General features: G+C 39.1%; 1 protein-coding gene across 1 annotated transcript in view; it reads left to right on the forward strand.

Annotated features, from left to right (window-relative positions):
- Positions 1 to 1,853: 1,853 nt before the first annotated feature.
- Positions 1,854 to 26,423, forward strand: part of LOC134317119 (cytoplasmic phosphatidylinositol transfer protein 1-like) — a 93,226-nt gene continuing 68,656 nt past the window's right edge. The window contains exon 1 of the mRNA XM_062997823.1: positions 1,854 to 2,356. Within this exon, the coding sequence (XP_062853893.1) occupies positions 2,309 to 2,356 (48 nt within the window). The 5' untranslated portion in view covers positions 1,854 to 2,308. The remainder of the gene's footprint in view (positions 2,357 to 26,423) is intronic.

The raw sequence follows: 26,423 nt of genomic DNA on the forward strand, positions 1-26,423 counted from the left end.
GCCTTGATGGAATCATGTGTATCTCTAAAATCTTAATAAAAGCCTCTGCATCAATAGAAACTTCACACATATTCAGGTCACCCATGCAGTCTGGATGGTTCTTTTCACTTTTGGCACATAGAACTCTGTTTCTTCTAAAAACAATTGGATATGTGGACTCAGCTGGCCACAGCACACGTTTCCACTGTCTTTTGGTCCATCTGAGACCCTGGGCCTAGAGAACTTGGTGCTATTTCTCTATAAAATTGATGTATGGGTTTCTCTCTGCATACTAGAGTTTTAGGTTGCATTTCTTGATGAAGCAGCAGAACTAACAATGGTAGAATGTTTCAAAACATTGTAACTTGATTGTTTTTAAATAAACCTTTTACTCTTATCTTGTCCGTGTCGTGACATTGACGTGTTGCAAATTTCCAATTCTCGATGTGTTTATATTTATAAAATATGTTGATCAGTGATGACACTTTCTTTCTACTTTTGGCAATTCAATAAAGATTCAAGAGAACACATCCCGGATTTTTCTTTTTATTGTATTTTACAAAACACAAATTTTTCCAACTTCTCTAAAAAGGGGGTTTGTACACCTGTATGCACTTTAACAGCCAATCCACCTCTGTCCTTCGGGAGACAGGGAGAACATGCAAAACTGTTGCTGTGTAGCAGTTACTCCACCAGTTACACTACATTGCCACTCGTACTGTAATACATCCAAACTCATTGCAATTTGATTTGTATGATCCATATCTGTTCACCTTTTAAAAATCATTTTAGTAACAAATACTGATGCTCGGGTGGCACAGTAGTAAAGTACGCTAGTCTTCTACCGCTGAGATACTGGGAGCCAGGATTCAGACGTCAGCAGTGACCGGTTAGGCATCTGCGTGGATATGATTGGCTGACGTCTAAGGGGGAGGATGGCCGAAACAGCATAGACATTGGGGGGTGCACTCTCTTTGGTCCCAAGCCTAGATAAATCTAAGGGTTTGTGTCAGGAAGGGTATCCAGTGTAAAAACTGCGCCAAATCTAATATGCAAACCAGGCTCACTGTGGCGACCCCAAACTACAGGTATAGCCAAGAGAAAAAAACTGTTTTATTTCAAATATGCATACTATAGTACCCAGCATCAACATCAGCCAATGGTCCACTACAGTCTAACTATGGGCAATAAGGGCTTGAGGAATCTTGGGGGCCTTCATGGGGTTAGTCCACACCAGGCCCAAATATTTGCTTACTTGTATGACCAACCCATCCAGCTTCTCACTTACAATACAAGTCAAATGCAGCAGGCTTGTGTAATGTCTATGGACAGGCATTACAATCCACAAAATCAGAACATGGCTCCTTGTGATCTCAGAATCAGAATCAGATTTATTGGCCAAGTATGTGGATACACACAAGGAATTTGTTTCCGGCTGATGGTATCTCTCTAGTATTAATACAGTATACAAGCATTAAACATTAAACACAAAATATACAAACTATAGGACTATATACAGACAATATACAGATATGTAAGTTAGCAGCGTGTGGAATATTTACAAAAACAGTAAAGTGCATATTGTCGTGCTTAAGTCTGTATTGTCAGTCATTTATTTATTTAGGAGGGAGATGGCCCTCCTAAATCTCTTTGGATAAATATATGGATTGGTGTATAGTCCTGCTTGAAGAGCCTGACCAAGATGAAGCTGTAAGGGAATGAGTCAAATTGAATTTGTGAGTCGATTAACAGCGCTTACTTAAAAGATGCTGAATCGGCACACAGAGTCGATTCGTCAGTAAGGGCGCGAGAGCCGCGTGGCCATGCAGCGCGCGCTCTGGTGAACTGCAGTAGAGTCTCGCGGCGTCTCTCAGAGTAACGAACACTCGGAGCTAACAGCAACTTCATCCCGAGGGGAAAGAAAGCGTTTAATACGAGCGCCGATATGTCATTAAATCTATATAAACCGAACTGAAACCTTAACCAAACCGACAAACCTAACTAAGAGGAACATGTGGGGACGGAAAAGCTGCATTTTGTAGCGTTGTGACAGATGAGTAAAGCTAGCGAACCTTCTGCTTCAAACATCTGCAGGAAGCGCCTGAGGTGATTTCCATAACTAACTACACAGCCCCGCGTCGTCTTTATTTTTATTACAAAACGGACGAGCTGCTTTTATTCTTTTATACACCGTTATAACGTTCGCTTTTATAGACGTTTGTTCTGAGGAAGCGGTGAAGAACATCTCGACTCACTTGAGGAAAGCCCGTACTGCCGTTCTTCTGTAGCTCCTCTCGGGTCTTACTGAGGTGATTAACGCAGCACGAACATGTTGATGAAGGAGTACAGAATATGCATGCCACTCACCGTGGAAGAGGTAAGTTCAGATTTGTCCTAACAGATACAATAAGAAACAGTCTGGGAAAGTGGCAGAAAGTGTTGTATTAAAAGTGCACATCAATATTTATCAGTACTAACAAATCACATGTATCCATCTAATCTCAGTCGTTTTGAGATGATGAGTATAACAGAGATGACAGCAACACATGCTCAGGTCTTACAGTTCTGCATTTAATGTATTGACAAAAATATGAATTGAATATTTTATATACATAAATACACTGGCATTGGGGGCGGCACGGTGGCTCGGTGGGTAGCACTGTCGCCTCACAGCAAGAAGGTCCTGGGTTCGATCCCCAGGTGGGGCGCTCCGGGTCCTTTCTGTGTGGAGTTTGCATGTTCTCCCCGTGTCTGCGTGGGTTTCCTCCGGGTGCTCCGGTTTCCTCCCACAGTCCAAAGACGTGCGTGCAAGTGAGGTGAATTGGAGATACCAAATTGTCCATGTTTGATATAACCTTGTGAACTGATGAATCTTATGTAACGAGTAATAACCGTTCCTGTCATGAATGTAACCAAAGTGTAAAACATGACGTTAAAAATCCTAATAAACAAATAAACAAACCTTACTGGCATCATATGTAATCATTATGGTCTATCAATGCCTTCAGATTATGGACTAGTGGTTGTGCAGCTGTTCAGTTTGCTGGAGAACGTTTTCAGATTTAAAGGACATCACTGACCTGGTTTATAGGTTACTTTGTCACTTTCTCATGGCAGACAGGCAGAAGTTTTTTTTTTTTTTTACAAGTGGGCGCAAAGGGCAGTCAAGCTGGTGCTTTGCATCATTGATTCCAAGTGTCCTTGGTAATGTTGAGTATTCTCTTGTGATTTAGATTTCTGACTACAGGTCATTTTGGGCGGCACGGTGGCTCAGTGGGTAGCACTGTCGCCTCACTGGTGAGTTCGTTCCCCTGATGGGACGGTCCGGCTCCTTTCTGTGTGGAGTTTGCATGTTCTTCCCGTGTCTGTGTGGGTTTCCATTGCGAGCTCCGGTTTCCTCCCACAGTTCAAAAACATGCAGTCAGGTTCATTGGAGATACAAACTTTCCATGACCGTGTTTGATATTTAACTTGTGAACTGATGAACCTTGTGTAGCGAGTAACTACTGTTTCTGTCACGAATGTAACCAAAGTGTGTAAAACATGACGATAAAATCCTAATAAATAATAAATAAATAACTATAGGTTGTTGTAAGTACTGTAGAATATTACAGTCAAATAACTGAGAAGAAATAAAAGCCCCACCCTATATCACCAGAAACACCTGGGTGCAGGGCAGGACTCTCCTACCTCAAAACAGACGATCATGTCTGTGTAGACGCTCTGTCGGCCGATAGCACTGCTAAGATGTGAGTGCAATAGGCCTATTAGAATCATTTAAGACAACTAATCATCAGGTAAAATTTGACCCCAATTGGCCTTTACTCCAGCACATTCTTAAAAGTTGCTTTAATCTACTTTTCTGTTGTTCATCTCAGTGATCGGAGGTCATCAGGATCTGTACTGGTGCATGGTTGCACTGTCATGCTGCCCCATTAATTCAGCTCATGTTTTAATTGGATGTTAATTTGCCAGTATAATGTTATTCAATACTGTAATCTATTTTAACTTAGTTTTTATTCACTTCTTGCGGTCCTCAAGGCCACATATCATATTCTTTTGTAATGACTCAAGTCACAGTTGTGTAGGTATTACCGAAATTACAGAAAATTTAAAAATCACTAGTTTAATAGTAAATTCAGCACTTAAGATGCTGTTAATTATACATGTAAATTCAACACATAATTAGTAAATGTAATACTATCAGTGCTCAGTGTTGTAGATAAATATATTGCTAAATTAAATTTGTAGTTTTTCTGTCTAAACATCAAAACTGTGTTAACCAGTTTCTAGTATGACCATACTTAATAAGTTAATAATAAGACCATAACAGTGGTTGGGACAGTGGTAGCCTTTGAGAGTTTGAATCCTGGCTCTGCCATGCTGACACTGTTGGGCCCTTGAGCAAGACCCTTAACCCTCTTTGCTACAGGGGCGGCGTACAATGGCTCACCCCGCGCTCTGACTCCAGCTTCCAAACAAGCTGGGATATGCGAAGAAAGAATTTTGTACTGTACATCTGTATATGTATATATGACAGAAAAAGGCCTTCTATAACTTTATACATTAAAAGTGGATGGAATTATGTTGTTCATTTATACTGTACATGGTTTTGCAGAGGTGAAATAGGTTAAATATTGTTTATCGATAAGTGTCCTGAATGTTTTTATCATTAGATTTAACATATTGTGCTTTGCCTTGAAGTGATTGTGCGATGCTGATTAAAACACAGGTCATCCACATGAACACAGCACAGTAATGTGATAAAGCAGGCTGTCATCAGAACTGTGATGGTTTACATTCCTTGCTTAGGATGTCTGGATTAGTTCAGTGTTTGGTGTCAGCAAATTGCTCAGAGCTTTAAAACTGGCATCATTTTAAATCATTAAATCGTGGTACTTGGGTGTTAATTTATTGGTGGATTCTTTGTTGTAAAATAGAATTTCTTGTTAATTTACTACAGCTGAAACTTGCTGTTTGGGTTGCTTGGTGAAATGTAGTCAGACTGATACTGCATTGGTAAACTGCTCAAGAGTGGTTGTGCAATTGGGTAATAAGGTGAAATCAAGGTTCAGAGTTTGAAATTGTTCAAACCTAATTGGTTTTACTGGTTAATTTCATTTAGACTAAAAGTTAGTGTCATTACCTTTCATACAAAAACTTGGTGTGCATGAAGCTTCAATCAGCTGCTAATTTAGTTGCATTAGTGTTAACACTCAGTTAGGTCTTCTTTTAATACTGTACCAGCAAAGTTAATTTGGCTCTGAATTGCTTTTGATGTGTGCAGCTGATACTGTAATGCGAGGGTTATGGAGTCATGTGACGTTAAGCCCAGTGTTGTTTTAATGTACGCTCTGCTTCATCAGGGCCACTTATTTATGATTGTATTATCCAGGACTAATCTCCAGTCTTTAAATCCAGGATTAGCAATAAGTTGCAGGATACTTGAGAGCAAACTTCATTACATAAGCGTATTAAAAACAAAGCCCACTCTGTTAGCCGAAGGGGTGTGTGTGTATTTGAAACAGCTGGTTCTTCAGTCACTTTAAATAAGCTGGTTTTTACATCCCAATACAGTTCAGACTGGTAGGTTACAGGGCTAGTGATCGCCAAGTTGCCACTGTTTGGAGTCTCAATTGCTTGGTCTATGTTTGTTCACAACTGTAAGTTGCTTTGAATGAAAGTAGCTGCTAAAAGCTTTAAACGTAGTGCAATCTTGCTTGATAAACAGGAATAAAAACTGTACAGCAAAACTGTCTTTTGATGCCGCTCAGGTGGCGCAGTGCTAAAACACACACTGAACACCAGAGCTGGGATCTCGAATACATCATATCGAGTCTCAGCTCTGCCTGCCGACTGGGCTGAGAGACCACATGAACAACGATTGGCCTGTTGTTGAGATAGGGGGTGTGATATTAAAAGCCAGATAGGGACTCTCTCATAACTAATGCAATTACAACCTCTGCTGGCTGATTGACGGGAAAATAGTGCGTTGATCAGGGTGTGTCTCTCCGTATAGAGTGCTGATCTGCATTGCACTTGTCAGTGTAGGTGACAAAATGCATACGGCTGCTGCCCACGTGTCGGAGGGGGTGTGGGTTAGCTTCGTTCTCCTCAATCAGAACGGGGATCGGCATTGGTGGTGAGGAAGCATGACGCAATCAGGCAATTGGACGCACTAAAAAGGGAGATAAAGGGGAGAAAATGCATAAACAAAATATTTTAAAAAACTGTCCTTTGGGCTACAAACTTGCTCAGCAGAAAGTGTTGGTGCTTTTGAACAAAAGGGATTATTTCTTGTTATTAGTTTTGGTCCACTTGTGTTTTCATTTGCTTTATTCCACCATGCTTCTTTTTTCTGTTTTCTGCTTGTGAGCATTTCTGTCTGGTTTGTTTGGGCTTGGTTATAGCAAATTAGAGGTGTCTGCTTTTGTGAATCCAGCACCTGAAAATTTAGATGAAGCTGAGCTCTGCAGAATGAATATAGCACGACCCTGACCAGAACCAATAAGAATTCATTTAATACCACCCCATTCTTTTTGTTACCACCCCATCTTCACTTATTTGTTGTGACAGTGTGTCTTTACTCATTTGATTAGTTTTCTCCATGGTGATGACTAGAAGTATTGTATAAACCCTTATCATGCCGACACACATTGAACCAGGTTTATCCAAAGGACCATTTCCTGTTATAGAGAGAGAGAGAGAGCGAGCAAGTGGCTAAGGAAGTCAGCAGTGGCAGGATGTGAGCTCATTCTTCTAAAACCATAATAGCCCAGTGAAGCACCTCTAGACAGCAGAGAAAGCATCATTGTGGCCAGAACATCAAACCAGCAATCAACGGATCATTGGATTAAATCCCAGCCTGACACTATTTCTGGTTAAAGTCTGGCTGTTAACTCAATGGTTATTAGAAACAGGACACTTATTTTGTGAGCAGTGGTAGGTCAGCTGCTAAAGTGAAGTAAAGAAAGAAAAACAAGCCTGCTTACCCTTATAAAAGAACATTACAGTTATTGTCGAAACACAACAAAGGCCAGCTAATATGTGAATATTATAATTGCATCAGACAAAAAATGATTTATTTAAAGTATCAGAAATAGACAGACCCTATGTTTAGTAATTTGTAGAAGCCCCCCATTGGTAGCAATTACAACTGCAAGTCTTCTTGGTTAAGTCTTTGCAATCTTTGCACATCTGGATTTGGGCAGTTTATCCTATTCTTCATGGCGAATCCTTTTAAGTTTCATCAGATTAAATGCCAAGCATCTGTGAACTACCATCTTCTGGTCTCTTCAAATTTGTAAAACATGGTTTAAGTCGGGACTTTGACTTGGCCATTCAAGGACATTAAGAGACTTGCCCTAAAGCAACTCTGATGTTAATGCAGCTGTGTTAATGTGCAGGTCATTGTTTTGTTAAAAATCGAACTGTTGCCTTTGTTTAAATGTGGAATTTTTTTTGTATTTGGCTGCTGCTTCAGAGTGAGTTTTGGGTTATTTCTTACATCTCTGATCAAGGCCCTCTTGCCTAGATGCCCAAATCGGCCAGACGGCTAACTCTAAGAGGGTTCAAGGTTGTGCCAATCTTCTTTCATTTTTGAAAGAAGTTATTATTAAGGCTACAGACAGATCCACAGACAGTTCCTTGGATGCCATGGCTCTGTTTTTGTCCTGACATAGTATCATTATTTGTTGTTAAACACTCAATTCCAGTAAATCTAATTCAAACAGGTGAACTCCAAATGGAAAAGCAAACAGAATACCCCTGGCCACAAACGCTATGAGATTCAACTTACCATAAAACCAGATAGAGCTCAATACCCAAAAAAACGATGGGAAGACCAGGCTTCCACTTGCCCCATCTGTGGATCAAGAACTTCTATTAAACACATTCTCTATTCATGCCAACAGATGGACACCATCAGAATACAAACAGCTACAAGGAAATCTTCACCTAATCTTCAGTACCCTCTCCCACCTCAAAACTGCTTACGTTCTTGGAAGCACTTGCACTTAAAAACGCCATATAAGTTAGGAAAAAACAATTAAATTATACTCTACACCCTCATAGTTACACAAACACTCTAACCACCATACACACAAGTAAAGAAATCAAATCAACCCACCACTTTAAACCGTTTAAACAAACCACTGACCACTGTTTGAAGTGCAACAGGGAGGTATTTGAATACTTAACTATAAACTAAACCCTCAGTGTTGAGCGGGTTAACACAGTGTATCACCCCGGTATATATATATATTTTTTTTCCAAATACAGCTACAATATTCCTCTGCAGAAATGTCACCTAAGGTTCTATGGTAGGGATCGCAATGTTTTGAGGATGTCAGGACTGTCAGACAGCCACAAGCTCTTAGGATTTAACAGAATTCTGATAAGCATGGATTAAAATAGACTGCCAAATCGGGGTGAATGTGATCTTTCCGTTGATCCTTACACTTTGCTGATTTTTAAAAAGTTTTAATAAGCAGCTGCAGTGGGTGAGAGATCTGCTGAAGGTTGCTGATGCGAGTGGATACAGAGGACATGCTGTGCTGGATTGTGCTCAGGTTTAATTAGATAATCATTTTAAAAACAGCTGGTTCCTTGGCACCCCATCAGGCAAAGTTATTTTCGTGCTTCAACCACAGTATTACCTACAGCATGGTGTAAAAAAAAAAAAAACTTTCCTGTGGGTCTAATGGAAGGCAACACTCGTGGATTGGAATGGTTATGAAAGGAATAGGTGCACCTGTTGTAACCTGAAACACAAGCTAGACCACAGGAAAAATGTGAGGATGTACATGTGCATGCAGGTGAATGATGCACCTGGGAGAGTGGGTCAGCATTCAGCCTAGCCCTGCTGATTCATCAGCTGTATATGCTTAGTGTAAATTCTCTATCTGAGCTCTTTTATTAATCACCAGGTGTCTCTGGGAAAATCAGTCCAAATCCTGACTAGACATGTACAGATGTTAGGATAATTTGGCAAGAATTGCACTTACTGTTGTAATAGTATAAAGTTAAAAGTAACGGTTTGCAGTCCTACAATTGATTTAAAATGATTTTTAAGTGCTCTCTTTTTCTCTTACTTCTTTGTAAATAAAATCTATAATCAACTAAAATAAAGACTGCTGGAACAGAAATGTACATACAGCACACCAAAGATTTGGTTATGCCCCTTAGCTTTTTCCTCCTCGATTAGCTCTTTCTGGCACAGTTCTGGTTGGATGTTTGGCCAGACTGTACAGAATCCACATCCACCCAAATGTGTTGGTTTTCTGGCACAGACTTGATTTTAAAGAACAGACAATTCATTCTTAATAACGTAAGTGTAGGGCTTTCAGAAGCCCATGCCAAAAGCAGTTTAATTGTGTGCTTTTATGGCATTGTCAGCTGCATCCAATATTTACAAATTCAAAGGTATATCTCACTCTCATTTTTTCATCCAGTCTCTCTCTCTCTCTCTCTCTCTCTCTCTCTCTCTCTCTCTCTCTCTCTCTCTCTCTCTCTCTCTCTTGTTTCTAACAGCTGCAAGTACGGGATTAGAGCTGTGCTTGTGCAATTGCTCATAATCTTTGTTAATACGCCACACGAACCATATTTGTAGCAAAAATAGAATCCAATTTCTTTCCTCGTCATTTTTTGACATAAGCTTTCATTCCGAAGCAATCTGTTCTGTGACCCGCCGTGTGTGTGGGTTTCTCTTATCGCTGACTAGCACAGCTCCCAGATTATCAACCCTGAGTGGTGTCACTGAGAGCAAATGACTGAGTGAAATGGTGCTTACTTAAATCTCAGGCTGTAATACAAACACAACTATCAGTCCCGTTACAGACCGGTTGGCTCACGGCCGGTTCAATGGTTAGCGTTCGGTCCTTGCTGAGCAAAGCTCTGCACTTGGCATAAATACACAAGTTATGTTCCTTAAATTGGTCAATTGGTGTATTTAGATAGCCAGCACATCAATATTGTTGCTGTAACCGTTTGTGGTTCTGAGATAAATGGAAATCTGTTATTGAAATGCTGCTCTGGAAAAGTTGAAAAAATATCCTGTAGGCTGAGATGCTGCCAAGGCATGTTCACAGTTAAAATGCTGCTCTGTGAGCCAGGGTGGGGAGTAGGTGCTGTATTTACTAGGGATGCACCGATCCAACTTTTTCAGTTCCGATACCGATCCGATACATATACTTTGCATATCGGCCGATACCGATCCGATACCATTGTTGAATTAATAAACCGTATACTTTATCATGTGGGAAAGACTTAAGGCATCAGGATTGACTTAAACATTACTAAGTTTGCAAAACAAAATATAATTAACACAGATATAAATGTACTGAACTGCTATTTATTTGTCAATAAAATAATAAACAGGCATCTTAATATTTCAGTGTTATTTTCACTCAGCGAGTAAGCATCCGACGCTGCCTTGGTGACCAAAGCAATCCCAGCATTCATTGCGGGTCGGGTGCGCTTTTCTTACAGAAAAATAAACATAGCTGACGGGGCGGAGAAACGTTATTATCAAACGTAAATAAAATATAACTATATACCGAGTGTTTTTATTTGCAAGTTCGAGCTTGTCAGGAAATGTAACCGTTATCGGTACATGAAGGGAAATGTTATACTGCCGTTAGCGTTAGCGCTGTGCTACCTCAGTTCATTGTTTTTAATGGCAAGATGCTAAATGCTAAACCCGATGGAATCGCTGTGTAAGTAGCGCGTTCGAATAACCTGACTTATAAGTTGATGACTTATTAGAATCCTCTGTACTGAGGCAGCCGCTTATGTAGACAGTAAGACAGCGAGGCAGCTCCTTAGGTTTTCGAACACACCCAAAATGTAGCTGCTGACAATGAGAAAAACAGTAGTAGCTTAAATAACTTTTTCAAATAAACGTATCCGTAAATATTTAGTGCAAACAGTAATTCAAAATAAAATATAGCAGCTAAACCTGAGTAATAAACATGTTGCCATCGAACTTGTTAGCATAGCAAGCGTGAAATACCTCCATGCAGCTGACTCTTTGGCTCGCTCCATGTTGCTCTTTTTGTTTGTGTTATACGCCATACGTCAGCAGCGCGTCCTGTATGGGCTTAGCACGCGTCGCAAACGAACTGAAGTGAACGTATCGGACCCATGGATCGGCCTGATTATCCGATATCCGATCCATCTCATTTTGGTAATATCGGGACCGATATCCGATCTTAATATCGGATCTGTGCATCCCTAGTATTTACTCTGTTACAAGACACCTTTTAAAAGATTAGTTTTACTTGTGGCTACATATTATTTATGGATTTTAGGATCTGAATGTAAACATTTAAGTTAAACTGTAAGTAGTATCTGTGTAGTGAAAAGAACGTCTAGGGTTACAACAGACCTTTAGTAATATTTCTAAGCTTAGGAATGTTGTAGATTATGGTAAGGTTAGTAACTAAATAAATGGTCTTGGTTGTTTATTATAAAATAAAATAATAAAATTGATTTTGTAGTTTAAAAAAATACAACTGAATTAATTAAAATTTAGCATCTAACCAAGCAGTAAATTTTTTTATAGTATGATTTTTACCATCTGTATGATGTGATTATGTTAATACATGAGTATAATGAGTATAATGACTCATATATAATACTCTTGCTTATACTTTCATTAGGTATTTGGATGAGTATTGTTACTTTTAAGCTGTCGCAGGCAAAATCGCTCATTGTAAAAGATTTTCCTTGGTCATAAGTAAGGATTGGTAGTTTTTTAGGCATGCTACCTAGCGGCCTGTCTAGTGCTGCTACCAAAGGCAGTCAATAAAAAGTCTCAGTTTGACTGCTGCTTGCTGCCTTGTTGAAATACACCAATAGGAGGACGGCAGAAGGTGTGACGCATGTATGAGACACTGGTTTTGATTCAATGAGCGATCATTCAAAATACCAACTTAATTACTCACATTAATTCATACCAATATACAGGGAACAGCCTGACCTTAACAAAAACAGCATAAACGGCATAGCAACTACCACATATGCTCATAGATGGGAAAATCTTTCTTATCCCATGTTTTCTTTGGAGAATGAACATTTCAGGTGGTCCTCTTTTACCAGCCACAAAGGACTTCAAATGTAGACATTGCATTGTCACTATAATGCTGATGTGTTTTATTTGTGACTGGTGATGTGACATGATTGAATATTCACAGATCTGTTGTTAAAATAATTTATAATCTCATACTGAGTACACTTGATATGACAAATAGGTCATCAAATAAAATCAGACAATACTGTTTACTTAAAAATATTTTATATAGTGTGACTGATCTTAGAGTATAATAACATTATACTGCTCTTTCCTTCATTCGAGAATCTAAACAAACATGAATTATCAGAGTATCATGGTATGTTACTATTATTGTAAGTTGATTGCATTGTCTGATCATGTAATTCACACATACAGTAGATTAACCGATATTGTCCCTTTTAATGCCTAGTCAATCCATCTCATGGACAAAACACTTAAAGGCTAATGTCGTCATTTCTTCCATCAGGGCGTTGCTTCTCAGAGCCCATGAGCTGAATGTTGTGCTTTCTTTCTTCTCACATGATTTTGCTCTTTTTTGCTTGTTTTTTTATTAATCTCTTTAGTGGTGAGTTATAGCAGAAAAAAATGTGCTGCTACACAGGCGGCTTAATTTGGTCTGTGTAATGTTATGTGAATAGCAGTGATTGATCTGGATGCTACAGCTGTACTGTACATGCTGGCTTAAATGCTTTTGCTCTGACCACATGCAGTTTCACATTGCACGCTGTGTTAAATGTTGTAATTTAAATCTGACCATCGACAGCAGTCACATCATAAAGACGTGTAGGTCAAAAGCAAATAAAAACCATATGTTCCAAAGAAAGTTCATTTTTTCGCATTTCCAAACATCATGTGTTATTCAGTTGGTTTTATTTATTTATTTATTTAAATCTGTACCATACAACTCAATTCTGGGGACCTCTGCCAGTCCCAATTTGAGATGGGTAAATGCAAAAAAGTGGTGATTTGTAGACCTTATTTTTGAAAGCAGCACACACACACACACACACACACATAAATATAAATTTTTGTATATATCTGTATGTGTGTGTGTGTGCTGCTTTCAGAAATAAAAATAGATATATATGTATAAATTTGTCAGCTTTATTAATTTATGTTGATTTAGTGTCTCAATTTAACACCTGCAAATCAGTCAAAAATTTGTACGGGTGTGCATTAACACCACAAAAGCAGTTGTAGCCTAGTGGTTAAGGTATTGGACTAGAAAGGTTGCTGGTTCAAGCCCCACCACTGCCAGGTTGCTGCTTTTGGGCCCCTGAGCAAGGTCCCTAACCTTCAATTGCTTGGTCAATATATACACCATACTGTAAGTCGCTTTGTGTCTGCTAAATGCCAAAAATGTAAATGTAAAAGCTGTGAAATTTCACATGATCTTACGAGTTCACCAAATTGTTTTTGAAATTAATGCTGAAATTAATGTTGTGTTTTCCAAGCTAAAGATGGAAAGAATCATCCCGAGTTGTTATTAATGCAAAGTTTAAAAGTCAGCACCTGTCATAGTGTGAGGGTGTGTTAGTGCTGACAGCATGGGTAAGCAATTGCTCCACGCTGTATATGTACTTCTCAGCATTAATGTCACCTTAACAGATGTGCACCTGAACTGTGTCGTCATCAGGCAGGTCCCTGCTTGCTTTAGCAAGATATTGGCTTTCCTCATTATACCTGGGTTACACCAGTGTGCATTTGTAATAAGAGAGTGCAGGTGCTAGACTGGTCTGTCTGCAGTCCATACTTGTCTCCCACTGGAAATATTTGGAAGTTTATAATGTGTACTATATGGCAACAGTGTTATCAAGCACAAATAGGGAAATACTTTACTTTCAGAACTGTCTTTTGCTCCAAAATTATAACAGAAGGTTTTTGGAAGGTAAGGGAAGGTAACACATGGGTAGAAATTACCCAAATGTGTTGCAAATGTAGAAGGAGCATAGCCATAGGGAAAAAAATGTCAGTTAAAACATATGATATCTTTTAAACTGTATTTAAACATTGCTGTCTGTTTTTATTTAAATTTTTTTACACAGAACACAGACCGCAATGTATCACCCCGCCACTGCTAGTAGAAAGTTCTATTTTGAATGTTATTAATAAAAAAAAAAACAATAAAAAAACAATATTACAATCCAACAATACAGTAAATATTGCAATATGAATGTAATTTTACTTCATGCTCGGCCAAAATGAAATATATAAAGTGTAGCTGCACTACCTGAACAAATTTCAAGGGTCTCATAGGTATGTGGTTAGGCGCCCGAGTATGTGCACAGCTGTCTCCACTCATATTCAGCTTCTAATTAACATGACTCTGATTCAGTTAAGATCCTATCTGAGATGTCTTTCGGAGGTTTCGTTTGGGTGAGGGAGAGCATTACAGAGAGGTGTGGACTGCATGTCGTTTCCTTTATGGCCACTTTGTTGTGATGGAAAATAGATGCAGTAATAGCGATTCATGCCACCAGACACCAATTTTCCCAGAAGAACTATTTATATAAAGTTGCAGCCAGAAATATTTGACCCTACCCGTCCCCCACAGTTGACACAAACAACTTTTATAACTTGAAATGAATAACATCTACTTGGTGGAACATCTTTTGTCTTTATAATCTCTAATAAGCCTCTGACACCTCTTGTAGAAACTTTGTTCATTCTTCTTGTGAATCTGCTAGTTCAATGGAATTTGGTTTTTGTGCTGCAACTCACACGAAAACTTCTGCACTTCTTAGTCAAAAGTGGCCATGAGTTCAGCCATGTAGTCCTTTATTGTTAAGTGATGATCTTATGGTTGCCTCTGACACATTTGAACCAGCCTTCATCAGGTTGTCCTGAAAGTCTTTACAGTAACACATGGTTTTTATGTGTTGTCCTGTTGAGGTAGCAAAGGCCTCTAAATGACATTTTGGGCTTTCTTCCACAGCTAAGAAGATTCGCTTCTGCACTGTAATACTGTTGTATGAAACTTCCAGTGGTGTCTCTAGAAATTATCAAGGTCTTGGAAATCATCTTATACACATTGCCTTTTTGGTGCAATAAAATGATCTCCTCTCTCAGGAATAAAATAAGCACAGCTCTTTAGTTTTCACCAAGGTTGCAAGACACCTCGAACACTTGAATCTCTACTACAACACAGCTAAAGCTAATTAAGGGTGGTTAATAAGTTCCCAGTTTATTAATGTTGTAACCCAACTTAAGTTCATACAGACTAGCAGTATGTTTTAAGATCAGCAATATTATGTCAGGGTTAAATAATTGTGACATGGCAGTTCAAACAAAATATTATGCTACTTTTACATTTACATTTAGATTTTCGCCATTTAGCAGACACTTTTATACAAAGTGACTTATAGTATTCTGACAGTATATTGTCTAAGCAATTGAGGGTTAAGGGCCTTGCTCAAGGGCCCAACAGTGGCCACCTGGCAGTGGTGGGGTTTAAACCGGCGATCATTTGATTACTAGTCCAGTAACTTAACCACTAGTTTACAACTGTCCTCTGAATGTATATCTGCAATGCCTTGGTCCTGATTGGTTTATGCTCAGATGTAGTGGTTTTGATGTAAGACTGAATATGTTAGAAGCCAAAATAAAGCTTGAGTTCTCAAATAAGTATTAAAGTCAGAAAAAGTGATGTTGATGCAGTTGTGGATGACACATTCAGTACATCCCATCATCACGGTTGTAGTCCAGCTTGATGTCCTGTCCTGAGTTAAGAACAGCCTAACACTTCGAAATGCAGTAAATCCACGTAAAAAGACAGACATCACAATATTTTAAAACATAATCAGCAACATTATACTGTTCTTTTTACTTTTACACACTTTCACAACACGTGTCCAAGTTTTTTATTTATTGTTACGTCTGAATTGAATTTTTTTGGTCTTGATTTGGATGATGTGTGTTCTCTGCATTTCAGGATATGGTCCAGAACGAGCTTATTCTTTTTTTTGCTGCATGTATTTTAATGATCATGTATCTCCTGGATTGCTAAATTATTGTCATACTGTTAAGCCCCTTGACCCCACAAAAAATTTTACACGCATTGGATTACTAAAGCCCTGTGAACAAACACCACCCAGAAATACAATGCTGGCCTCAGGCATAGACACTGATAGAATTTTTGATTGCTTTCCATTTATTGATCGTCATATTAACCAATTTAAGCACGCTTCGTTCATTATGTAAGCACACGATTGCATGCAGTTTACTTCATTAAACATTCTGCTGCAAGATGACCACAAAACTGATGAGGGCGTCAGCAAGTCTAACTCCTAACAGTTAAAGGAATAACACTTCATGCTGAGTAATTTCTCATAGCGCTGTTTGTTCTAGAGCTGAGGAAGCCTTGAATCTTGCTGCGACGTAACATAAACAGTTCCTCTTTAAAGCTTGTTTGTCATCGCAGATTCTCATGGCCGGCTTAGCACACCAGTGATGCCAAACCAAAGATCCATCTTGATAGCTGAAGCACAAGCCCTACTCCTAGCAATCGGGTAACACTGGGTGCAAAGGGAAATGGACCCTGAACAGGTCTCTGATCCATCACAGGGAAATAAACACCTAAAGCAACCAATCCACCTTCTAGTAACAAACAATCATTGTACCTCGCTGAAATCTATACAGAAATGAGAACATCCTCACAGACTGTTGGCAAAAATCAAACCCAGGTTTCCATGACTGACCCAGTTTTTCCACTGCTCCAATCACAACTGTTTCTTGTTAGGGATGTGAAATAGTACGTTATTTAACCATCTTTTGGCTAATTTGTTTATCTGGGCTTTAAAGTGTTTTGTTAATCTGTATTTATTATAGTGTTTGTGTTGGAATATGTCCTGCTGAAGGATGTGCCATAGCAGAGCTGCTGCTGTTCTGTACAGATAATTTATTACTCTCAAGAGCTTCTAGGTTGATTATTTGGTAAACACAGAGTTGAAAGTTGCAAAAATAAACAAGGGTGTGGTAACACCAAGACATACCACTACTGCCTGAAGCTGTGAGTGGACGGAAGCTGAAGGCTGAGCTGTTCATACTCACATACAGTTCTACACAAAGTATGTTCACAAGCTTTTCTAATAGTGTGCAGGGGTGAAATGACATGCATGTAAATGTTTGATTGTTCTTCAATACAATGGTCTTCTTGATACAATACAACCTGTGATTCGAACACAGTAATAAGACTTTGTCATTTGCACAATGCAATCATTAACAACCTCATCAATTTAAACACTAAAAAGAGTTAAGATAAAAACACACCAAGTTTTAAACAGTGTTTTAATAGGTTTACATGATACTGTTTTGCCCAAAACTCCTCTTTAAATCCCAACCGGTAAATGTACCTTCATGGTAGGGATGGGCTTTAATACATTTTTACATTTTCATTTTCAGCATTTAGCAGACGCCTTTATCCAAAGCAACTTACAGTTGTGACAGTATACAGTTTGAGCAATTGAGGGTTAAGGACCTTGCTCAAGGGTCCAACAGCAGCAACCTGGCAGTGGTGGGGCTTGAACCAGCGACCTATTGATTACTAGTCCAGTACCTTAACCGCTAGGCTACAGCTGCCCTACTTAATAGAAACTTAATAGAAACTCAGCTTTTATCTTGTTTACATGATGCCATCCATTAACAGACTTTATTTACAACTTTCTTGTCTTTGCTTATTTCTAACCATCATGCTTACAAGCACTAGCCTGGTCAGCATTGTAGCTTGGTGGGCGGCACTATCGACGATATACAACAGATTCGATCCCCATGTGAAACGGTCCGGGTTCTTTTCCCTGTTCTCCAAATGTCTGCGTAGGTTTCCTCCGAGAGCTCAGATTTTCTCCAACAGTCTAAGGACATGTAAGTTAAGTGAATTTGAGATATAAAATTGCCTGTGACTGTGTTTGACATTTAACTTGAACTGATGACTCATGAGTTACCTGTAACTATCTGTCTTGTAATTAACATAACCAGAGTGTAAAACACGTTAAAATCCTAATGAATATCTGACATGTGCTCACATACATGGGCGGTAAAAAAAGCCGTACTCAGAAAGATTCCCACTGAGGACATTCTTAGGATTGTTAATGTTTCCAAAGAATTCCCTCTAAAAGTTAAGAGTAGATCCTAGGAAAGAGCATTAATAAAGCATCTTAACCCTTAAAAGAGCACCCAGAGTTACAAGTATTAGAAGTAGAAGGAGGAATTTTAGGAGGCTTAAGAGTTTCTTAAGCAAAGAAGAAAATAACGAATAGATGAAACCTGCTCCAAACACTGAATAACAGCGAGTTAATAAAACGCCAATAAAATCATGCACTAATCATGTTTGTGGTCGAGCTTATGAGCGATGTGTTCATATCTCCTACCCAGCGCAAAAATGCCATAACACCAGAAATGAAAGTTATAACAACTCTACAATATTTGGCAAATGGGAAAATGCAACAGTGCAGCAGATTGATGACTCGGGTCTGTAACATCCCTTCATCAGCAAAGTGATCACACAAACAATTACGACACTTTTAGAACCTTATATCATGTTACAGTTCATTTAATTTTCACTGGACAATCACACTTTGCTGCAATCACAGTAACTAAAAAGAGATATTTGAAGTTCTAGCATTAATTATTAGCACATGTACTCTCTACTCCCAGTTCAACCTCCCAGTTCATCTTTCAGACACTGCCAATCATGTCGGTAGAGTAGCCCAGCTGGGGCACAAACCCAGGTCTCGTTGATGGTAGGAGATTTGTACTTGACATCCACATCCACACATCCATAGAGCTTTGTGACATGTAGCGATTTTTTTAGGGGTACATGTCGTCAAATTATTAGTATACATACACTGATCAGCCATAACATTAAACCCACCTTCTTGTTTCTACACACTGTCCATTTTATCAGCTCCACTTAGCATATAGAAGCACTTTGTAGTTTTACAATTACTGACTGTAGTCCATCTATTTCTCTGCATGCTTTGTTAGCCCCCTTTCATGCTGTTCTTCAATGGTCAGGACTCTCCCAGTACAACCACAGAGCAGGTATTATTTGGGTGGTGGATCATTCACAGCACTGCAGTGACACTGACATGGTGGTGGTGTGTTAGTGTGTGTTGTGCTGGTATGAGTGGATAAGACACAGCAGTGCTGATGGAGTTTTTAAACATCTCACTGTCACTGCTGGACTGAGAATAGTCCACCAACCAAAAATATCCAGCCAACAGCGCCCCGTGGGCAGCGTCCTGTGACCACTGATGAAGGTCTAGAAGTTGACCAACTCAAACAGCAGCAATAGATGAGCGATCGTCTTTGACTTTACATCTACAAGGTGGACCAACTAGGTAGGTGTGTCTAATAGAGTGGACAGTGAGTGGACACGGTATTAAAAACTCCAGCAGCGCTGCTGTGTCTGATCCACTCATACCAGCACAACACACACTAACACACCACCACCATGTCAGTGTCACTGCAGTGCTGAGAATCATCCACCATTTAAATAATACCTGCTCTGTAGTGGCCCTGACCATTTAAAGAACAGGGTGAAAGAAGTCTAAAAAAGTATGTAGAGAAACAGATGGACCACAGTCAGTAATTGTAGAACTACAGAGTGCTTCTATATGGTAAGTGGAGCTGATAAAATGGACAGTGAGTGTAGAAAGAAGGATGTTATGGCTGATCAGTGTATATGTAATAATGGGTATGCACCATGATTGGATGGATGGTAAAGCTTTGCTATTTGTTTGGACACACTCTGCGTCCTCAGTCCTAGATGTCTTATTTATATCATTTTCTGGATATTTATTCACTTAACAGTCCACATTTAAGGCTCTTAACCCAGATCTGAACCTAGTATCTCCTGAAATGTAATGGAACCTGCTGACTGTGCCTGTGGGCTGAGATGTGCACTAGCTGCTCTTCACTGTGACCCTCATATCAAGTATCACAGAGAAGAAAAGGCTAGTCAAACTACCCAGAAGTGCTTTAAAAAAACTTATCCTCAGCTATGAGACTCAATGATGTATTGTTAATAGGATCACTGTGTCATGGTTAGAACGCATTATTAAAAGTGCAGGGATATTCAGCACAGCATATCTGAGCTGTACATATAGTCGAGTTTGCTGTGCTTTTGTATACATGTGGCATTCGTAGGGACAGTGCGTAGAGCTTTGGGCTATCAATTGGAAGATTGTGGGTTCGAATCTCAGCTCTGCCGTGCAGCCACTGTTTGGCTTTTAAGCCTGTCTGCTCCAGGGCCAACATATAATCGCTGACCCTGCTCTCTGACCCCAGCTTTTAAACAAGCTGGGATGTGCAGGACAAACATTTCATTGTGCTGTACACGTGTATGTGTACGGTCAAGCTGGAAAGTCTGCACACCCCTTTCACCTTCTCCACGTTTTATTACGTTACAGACTCATTCGTTCGATCCCCAGGTGGGGCGGTCCGGGTCCTTTCTGTGTGGAGTTTGCATGTTCTCCCCGTGTCCGCATGGGTTCACTCCGGGTGCTCCGGTTTCCTCCCACAGTCCAAAGACATGCAAGTGAGGTGAATTGGAGACACTAAATTGTCCATGACTGTGTTCGATATAACCTTGTGTAATGAGTGACTACCTGTTCTGTCATGAATGTAGCCAAAGTGTAAAACATGACGTTAAAATCCAAATAAACAAACAAACAGACTCATTCTATCACAGATTGAGTTCTTTTTTGCCTCAAACATTTACACACAATTGCCAATAATTACAGGGTTAAGAAAATATGCAATATTATTTTACTGACAGATCATTTATTTAGGGGTTACATATCTGTACACACCCTTAGCATAATACTTGGTTGATGCACCTTTAACAACAATTACAGCTTCAAGGCGTCTTGGGAAAGAAGCTATGACTTGGCACACTTGTTTCTTGACATTTTTGCCCATTCCTCTTGGCATATCCTTGCAAGCTTTGTCAGGTTGGATGGGGAGCATCGGTACACAGCCATTTTCAGCTCCTTCCACAGATGTTCGATTGGATTCGGGTCTGGGCTCTGGCTGGGCCACTCAAGGACATTCACAGACTTTCTCCAAAGCCACTCCTTTGTTCTCTTGGCTGTGTGCTTTATTTGATGAAAAACAGAGTAATCTAGTAAACATGGAAGTAATGCTTACCAGTAAGATAAACATAAGCACCTAGAGCACCAACTAGCTCAGCTTTCTAAATGTAGATTTAAAACGGTAGTCTATAGTAAAGGGTTCATTGCACACGCTACATAAGAAAACATACAAATTAAAAATAAAGATGCGGTGTGTATCCTAAAGCTTTTTTAAACAATGTTAGTGTAGTTTAATAGAAGTATAACATGCGGTCAGACTCCATACAGACACAAAACAACTTCCTTGTGCGATCATAACATATAATAGATCTACTGCAGTTCTTTTTCTCTGAATGAGTAAACAAAATTGGTGCAGTCACAGTGAGAGCGAGTTACAAATCAACACTGATCACTCTGTAGCACTTGTGTGTAGAGATCTGTTGCTTTACTCTCAGTTCTAATCAAATTCCTTCTGTTGGAAATTAATTACAATTTCATTCTTAACCAAGTGAATTAATGAGCAGTGATTCTGTGGTTAGTTATCAGTTAACTGGTTAATCATTAACATATAAGAGTCCAGTGTCATGTTGGTCATGTGTGGTGCCTGAGCTGCAGTTCAGTTAGAAACATTAGTATTCATTAAATGGAATGCAATGTCAGAGATCCTTTTCATTTGTCCCAGATAAAATCCTTTTTAATTTTGATTCCAAGTTTTTAACCAACAAAACAGTATTTGCAAAGAACAAAATAAAGTTCTACTTATTTATTTTTAACAAAAGATAACTTTGTATTGCCAACATGTACACATTATAATCATTAATAACATACTGGCTGATAAAGCCTCATCACAGAGCAATCACACATATCTGGCTCATTTATTGTGCATTAACTTAAGTTGATGCTGGAAAAAGATAGAATATAAAACACTTAGACAGTTTTTTGGGGCGGCATCATGGCTCAGTGGGTAGCACTGTGGCCTCACAGCAAGAAGGTCCTGAGCTTCGATCCCCATGTTGGGCGGTCTGGGTCCTTTCTGTGTGGAAGTTTGCATGTTCTCCCAGAGTCTGCGTGGATTTCTTCTGGGGAGCTCCGGTTTCCTCCCACAGTCCAAATACATGCAAGTGATGTGAATTGGAGATACAAAATTGTCCATGACTGTGTTTGACATTAAACTTGTGAACTGATGAATCTTGTGTAATGAGTAACTACCGTTCCTGTCATGAATGTAACCAAAGTGTAAAACATGACGTTAAAATCCTAATAAATAAATAAATATAAAGTTTGTGACAATCAGCTAGAGATTTAAATTGTCAGTTTTTTAAATATTTAAGAGGAACCTTTGAGAGGAAGATGAATGGTTACAAGCCATCTAACTAAGCCAAATTTTCAAAACTCATTCAGATGTGAACAGTGGACCTTTTAACAAATAAAACAACACTGGATTGAGTTTAGGCCACGCCTGTGAATGTCCCTGTGAAAGTGGTTGAGCCAAAGCCCATACTATAAGAGACTTGAATATGGCAGTTCATAGACCTGAAGATGGCCTGAAGTTCAGAGAATTTGCTATAAAGAATTGGTTAAACAGCCCAAATCCAGGTGTGCAAAGCTTGTTGAGATGTATCCATGAAGACATGCAACAACAGTTTCTGAATTTACTGTGTATTTTAAGTTTCCTGATTACTATTAGCTGCTTAGTCCTCAAACAGACACTTCCTGTTTCCGTGCTTGCACAGTTGGCCTACATCACCAGACTTAAATGCTTCCAGACACCCAGTGCAGTAGTGCGGTCCTTCTTTAACCCACAGCAGCTGGAACTCTGTGTCCTGCTCCTGTGGCTGGCTTTGACGTCAGAGAGAGATGATGAATAATAGCAATGCTAATGAAAAACAGCAGAGGAATGCTGTGAGCACTTTGCGCCCTTTCTCTCATTCTTCTCTCATTCTTCTCTGTATCCGTTTTATCCACTTTCTTTTCATTACTTTTACTAAACTTGCCTGTTGTTTGTTTTTTGTATGTATATGTGTGTGTGTTTGTGTGTGTTTATGTGTGTGTTTATGTGTGTGTTCATGTGTGTGTTTATGTGTGTGTTTATGTGTGTGTTTATGTGTGTGTTTATGTGTGTGTTTATGTGTGTGTTTATGTGTGTGTTCATGTGTGTGTTCATGTGTGTGTTCATGTGTGTGTTCATGTGTGTGTTCATGTGTGTGTTCATGTGTGTGTTCATGTGTGTGTTTGTGTTTATGTGTGTGTGTGTTTATGTGTGTGTTTATGTGTGTGTTTATGTGTGTGTTTATGTGTGTGTTTATGTGTGTGTTTATGTGTGTGTTTATGTGTGTGTTTATGTTTATGTGTGTGTTTATGTGTGTATGTGTGTGTTTATGTGTGTGTTTATGTGTGTGTTCATGTGTGTGTTTGTGTTTATGTGTGTGTTTATGTGTGTATGTGTGTGTTTATGTGTGTGTTTATGTGTGTGTTTATGTGTGTGTTTATGTGTGTGTTTATGTGTGTGTTTATGTGTGTGTTTATGTGTGTGTTTATGTGTGTGTGTGCTCTGAGACTTTTCTACATAGAATTGATGTATGGCTTTCTTTTTAAGTTTGCTTGAGTTTCAGGTTGCATTTCTTAAGGGTAGTTGTAGCCTAGTGGTTAAGGTACTGGACTAGTAATCAAAAGGTCACTGGTTCAAGCCCCACCTCTTTCAGGTTCCTGCTGCTGGGCCCTTGAGCGAGGCTGTATACTGTCACAGTACTGTAAGTCGCTTTGGATAAAGGCGATTATGCCCGCTAGATGACGCCCAGATGACCAGTGGCAACGGCGAGTTTTGAACCGAGGAGTTCAGAATCTCTAATGTTTGTTAAATTGAGAGTGCAAAAATTGAGAACCCAATTTGAGGACCCATAATTCTCAGTGTGATTCTGAAGCATAATAATATTAGAACCTAGAATTTTTACTTAGAATCTAGAATGTGCTTGAATGGCTGCCTGATCATGGCTGGTTCTTTAATAAAAAAATAATAATGGAGTTCTTTAACATCTCTTATTATGGGATCATATACAAATAGAAAACCCAAGATAAATGCATCCCAAGTTCTGTGTGGCTTTAGATCTAGAGCGTATGGTGTCAGAAATCTCTGGGTGTATCTTATACCAGTTCTCACTGTGGATTACACTAAACTATTGTTAGAAGTGACTTTAGTGTTATTGTTATGGACAGGAGGAAATCAGCAGTTTGACATTGTAAGCACTGAGTAAATACTCATTATAGTATTAAGTGCCTTGCTTGAGGTCACAATGGCTATAATGACACGTTATCGGCAGCATTAAATTTGACAATTTCCTGGTTTGTATCCAAGTCTTGTTTCTTTTTTTTCTAGCCACTAGCTTGCCACCTCCCTTCTATTTTTCATTTCTAAAGGAACACTCCACCCAAAAAAGTGAACATTGAATAAAAGCGAACAGGATTTTGTTGGTCTGCTCTGAATGCATGATGCATTGCTTTTAAGAGTGAAGACATCCAAAATTTTTGTTGGTCTCCTCTCCACCCTTTCTGCATTTTCAGAAACAATGCATGTAGAGGTATTTCACTGATTTTATTGGTTTGTCCTGAAATAACCTGGATTAGCTCATTATTGTCATGTCAATTATGAATACCCATGCTTGTCACAAACCTTACTTTCCTTTTGTACCATAAGTCACTAGAGAGCCTATGCTGAATCAATGTGGAATCGTGGTGCTGCTGTATAGATTAGATTAATTATAATACAGTATATCTTACATAAACTCATTTCAACAGGGTTTATTAATAATCTTAGTCATTAGAAGCAGAACAGATTTATTGTTCTAATTGCTCTTTTTACCTCACTGGATCATGGGTTAAATTAGACAAAGCAAAAGTGTTTATTGATTCTCCAGCAATTGTGTCTCATGCAAAATCTATTGTAAAGTCATTTCAATAATGAACGTGTTACGATAGTTATTAATAACAGTTCAGTCAATGCTCATGAAATGTTGGAGCTCTCTGTAAAATATTGACCACTGCACTGGTCTGTGTAAAGAAATGATCTGATGTTACAGATTTGACCTCTGAATCAAAGCATTATGCATACAGTGACGCAAATTGAGATTACCAGAAGGCATCTGTGCCATCTGCTTATCTACTGTAGGGAATTTAACCAGTTTTCAAACTTTTTCTGCAGTGTCCCCTGAGATAAACGTTCATGTCTTTTGCTTCCAAACTCCACTGGAATGTATTTTAAGCATTGTACAGTATTTCATACAAAACTGAGACTTCTTATTGAACAAAACAAGTGACAGGCACCTTTACAGTGGAATTATTACGGGTGACATGCATCATGGATCTTAGTTTATTTATTTATTTTGTATTTATTTTTGCATTTTCCCCAATTTTCCTCCCAATCTAGTCGTATCCAATTACACGATTGCATCATTTCTTTGTTGATGCTAATCCCCACTGCTGATTGAGGAGAGTGAGACTGACAAACGTTCCCTCCGACACGTGTGCAGTAGCCGACTGCATCTTTTTTACCTGCACGAGGCGAGTTCATATGCGGATCAGCTTTGTGTACGGACAGCCACACCCTGTCCACATTATTCCTCGACTCTCTGCAGGTGCCATCAACTAGCCAGCAGAGGTCATAATTGCATCAGTTATAAGGGTCCCTATCCGGCTTCCCGCCCTGTATGAACAACAGGCCAATCAATGTTCATGTAGCTGCCCAGCTGAGCTGAGTTTCGAACCAACGAGTATATCATCGGTATATAAAAAAAAATCTGTAACACTCACAAACTTGTCCACCTTATGCTAGCAGTGCATACACATGCCTCATTTAATTTGCCTTGCTGCACCCCACTTTGGGAACCACTAAATTAGAGCATGTTGGAGTAAACCTACGTCACACACTCATCTCTGTTATTCACCATTACTATGCAGGCAGCCTCAACCAGTCAAGAGGAAATAATCTGTCCTGCATTATTTAGAACAGAATAGTCCTTGTGTACTTTTGACCTTACCCATTAATACATAATTGTACTAATTGCCATATTCATAGCTATAGTACTGTAGTAAAAGCGGCTCTTTTACCAAAACTATTTGCATAGTTAGAATAAAAGATTCCAGCTTTAATCACTTTCTAGCTTAGGTTTGTAGTTTAAATGTCCCAGTCCTGCGTCATCTCCACAGACTTTGGACATGTACCCCGTCTCTTTTTGGCTAAATAAATATTTGGCTTTCATATCATGCAGCCTGTAGACATTTCTCAATGTTGTTTAAAACAAAAGCTG

The sequence above is a fragment of the Trichomycterus rosablanca genome, chromosome 6 (genome assembly GCF_030014385.1).
Source record: "Trichomycterus rosablanca isolate fTriRos1 chromosome 6, fTriRos1.hap1, whole genome shotgun sequence".
NCBI lineage: Eukaryota > Metazoa > Chordata > Actinopteri > Siluriformes > Trichomycteridae > Trichomycterus > Trichomycterus rosablanca.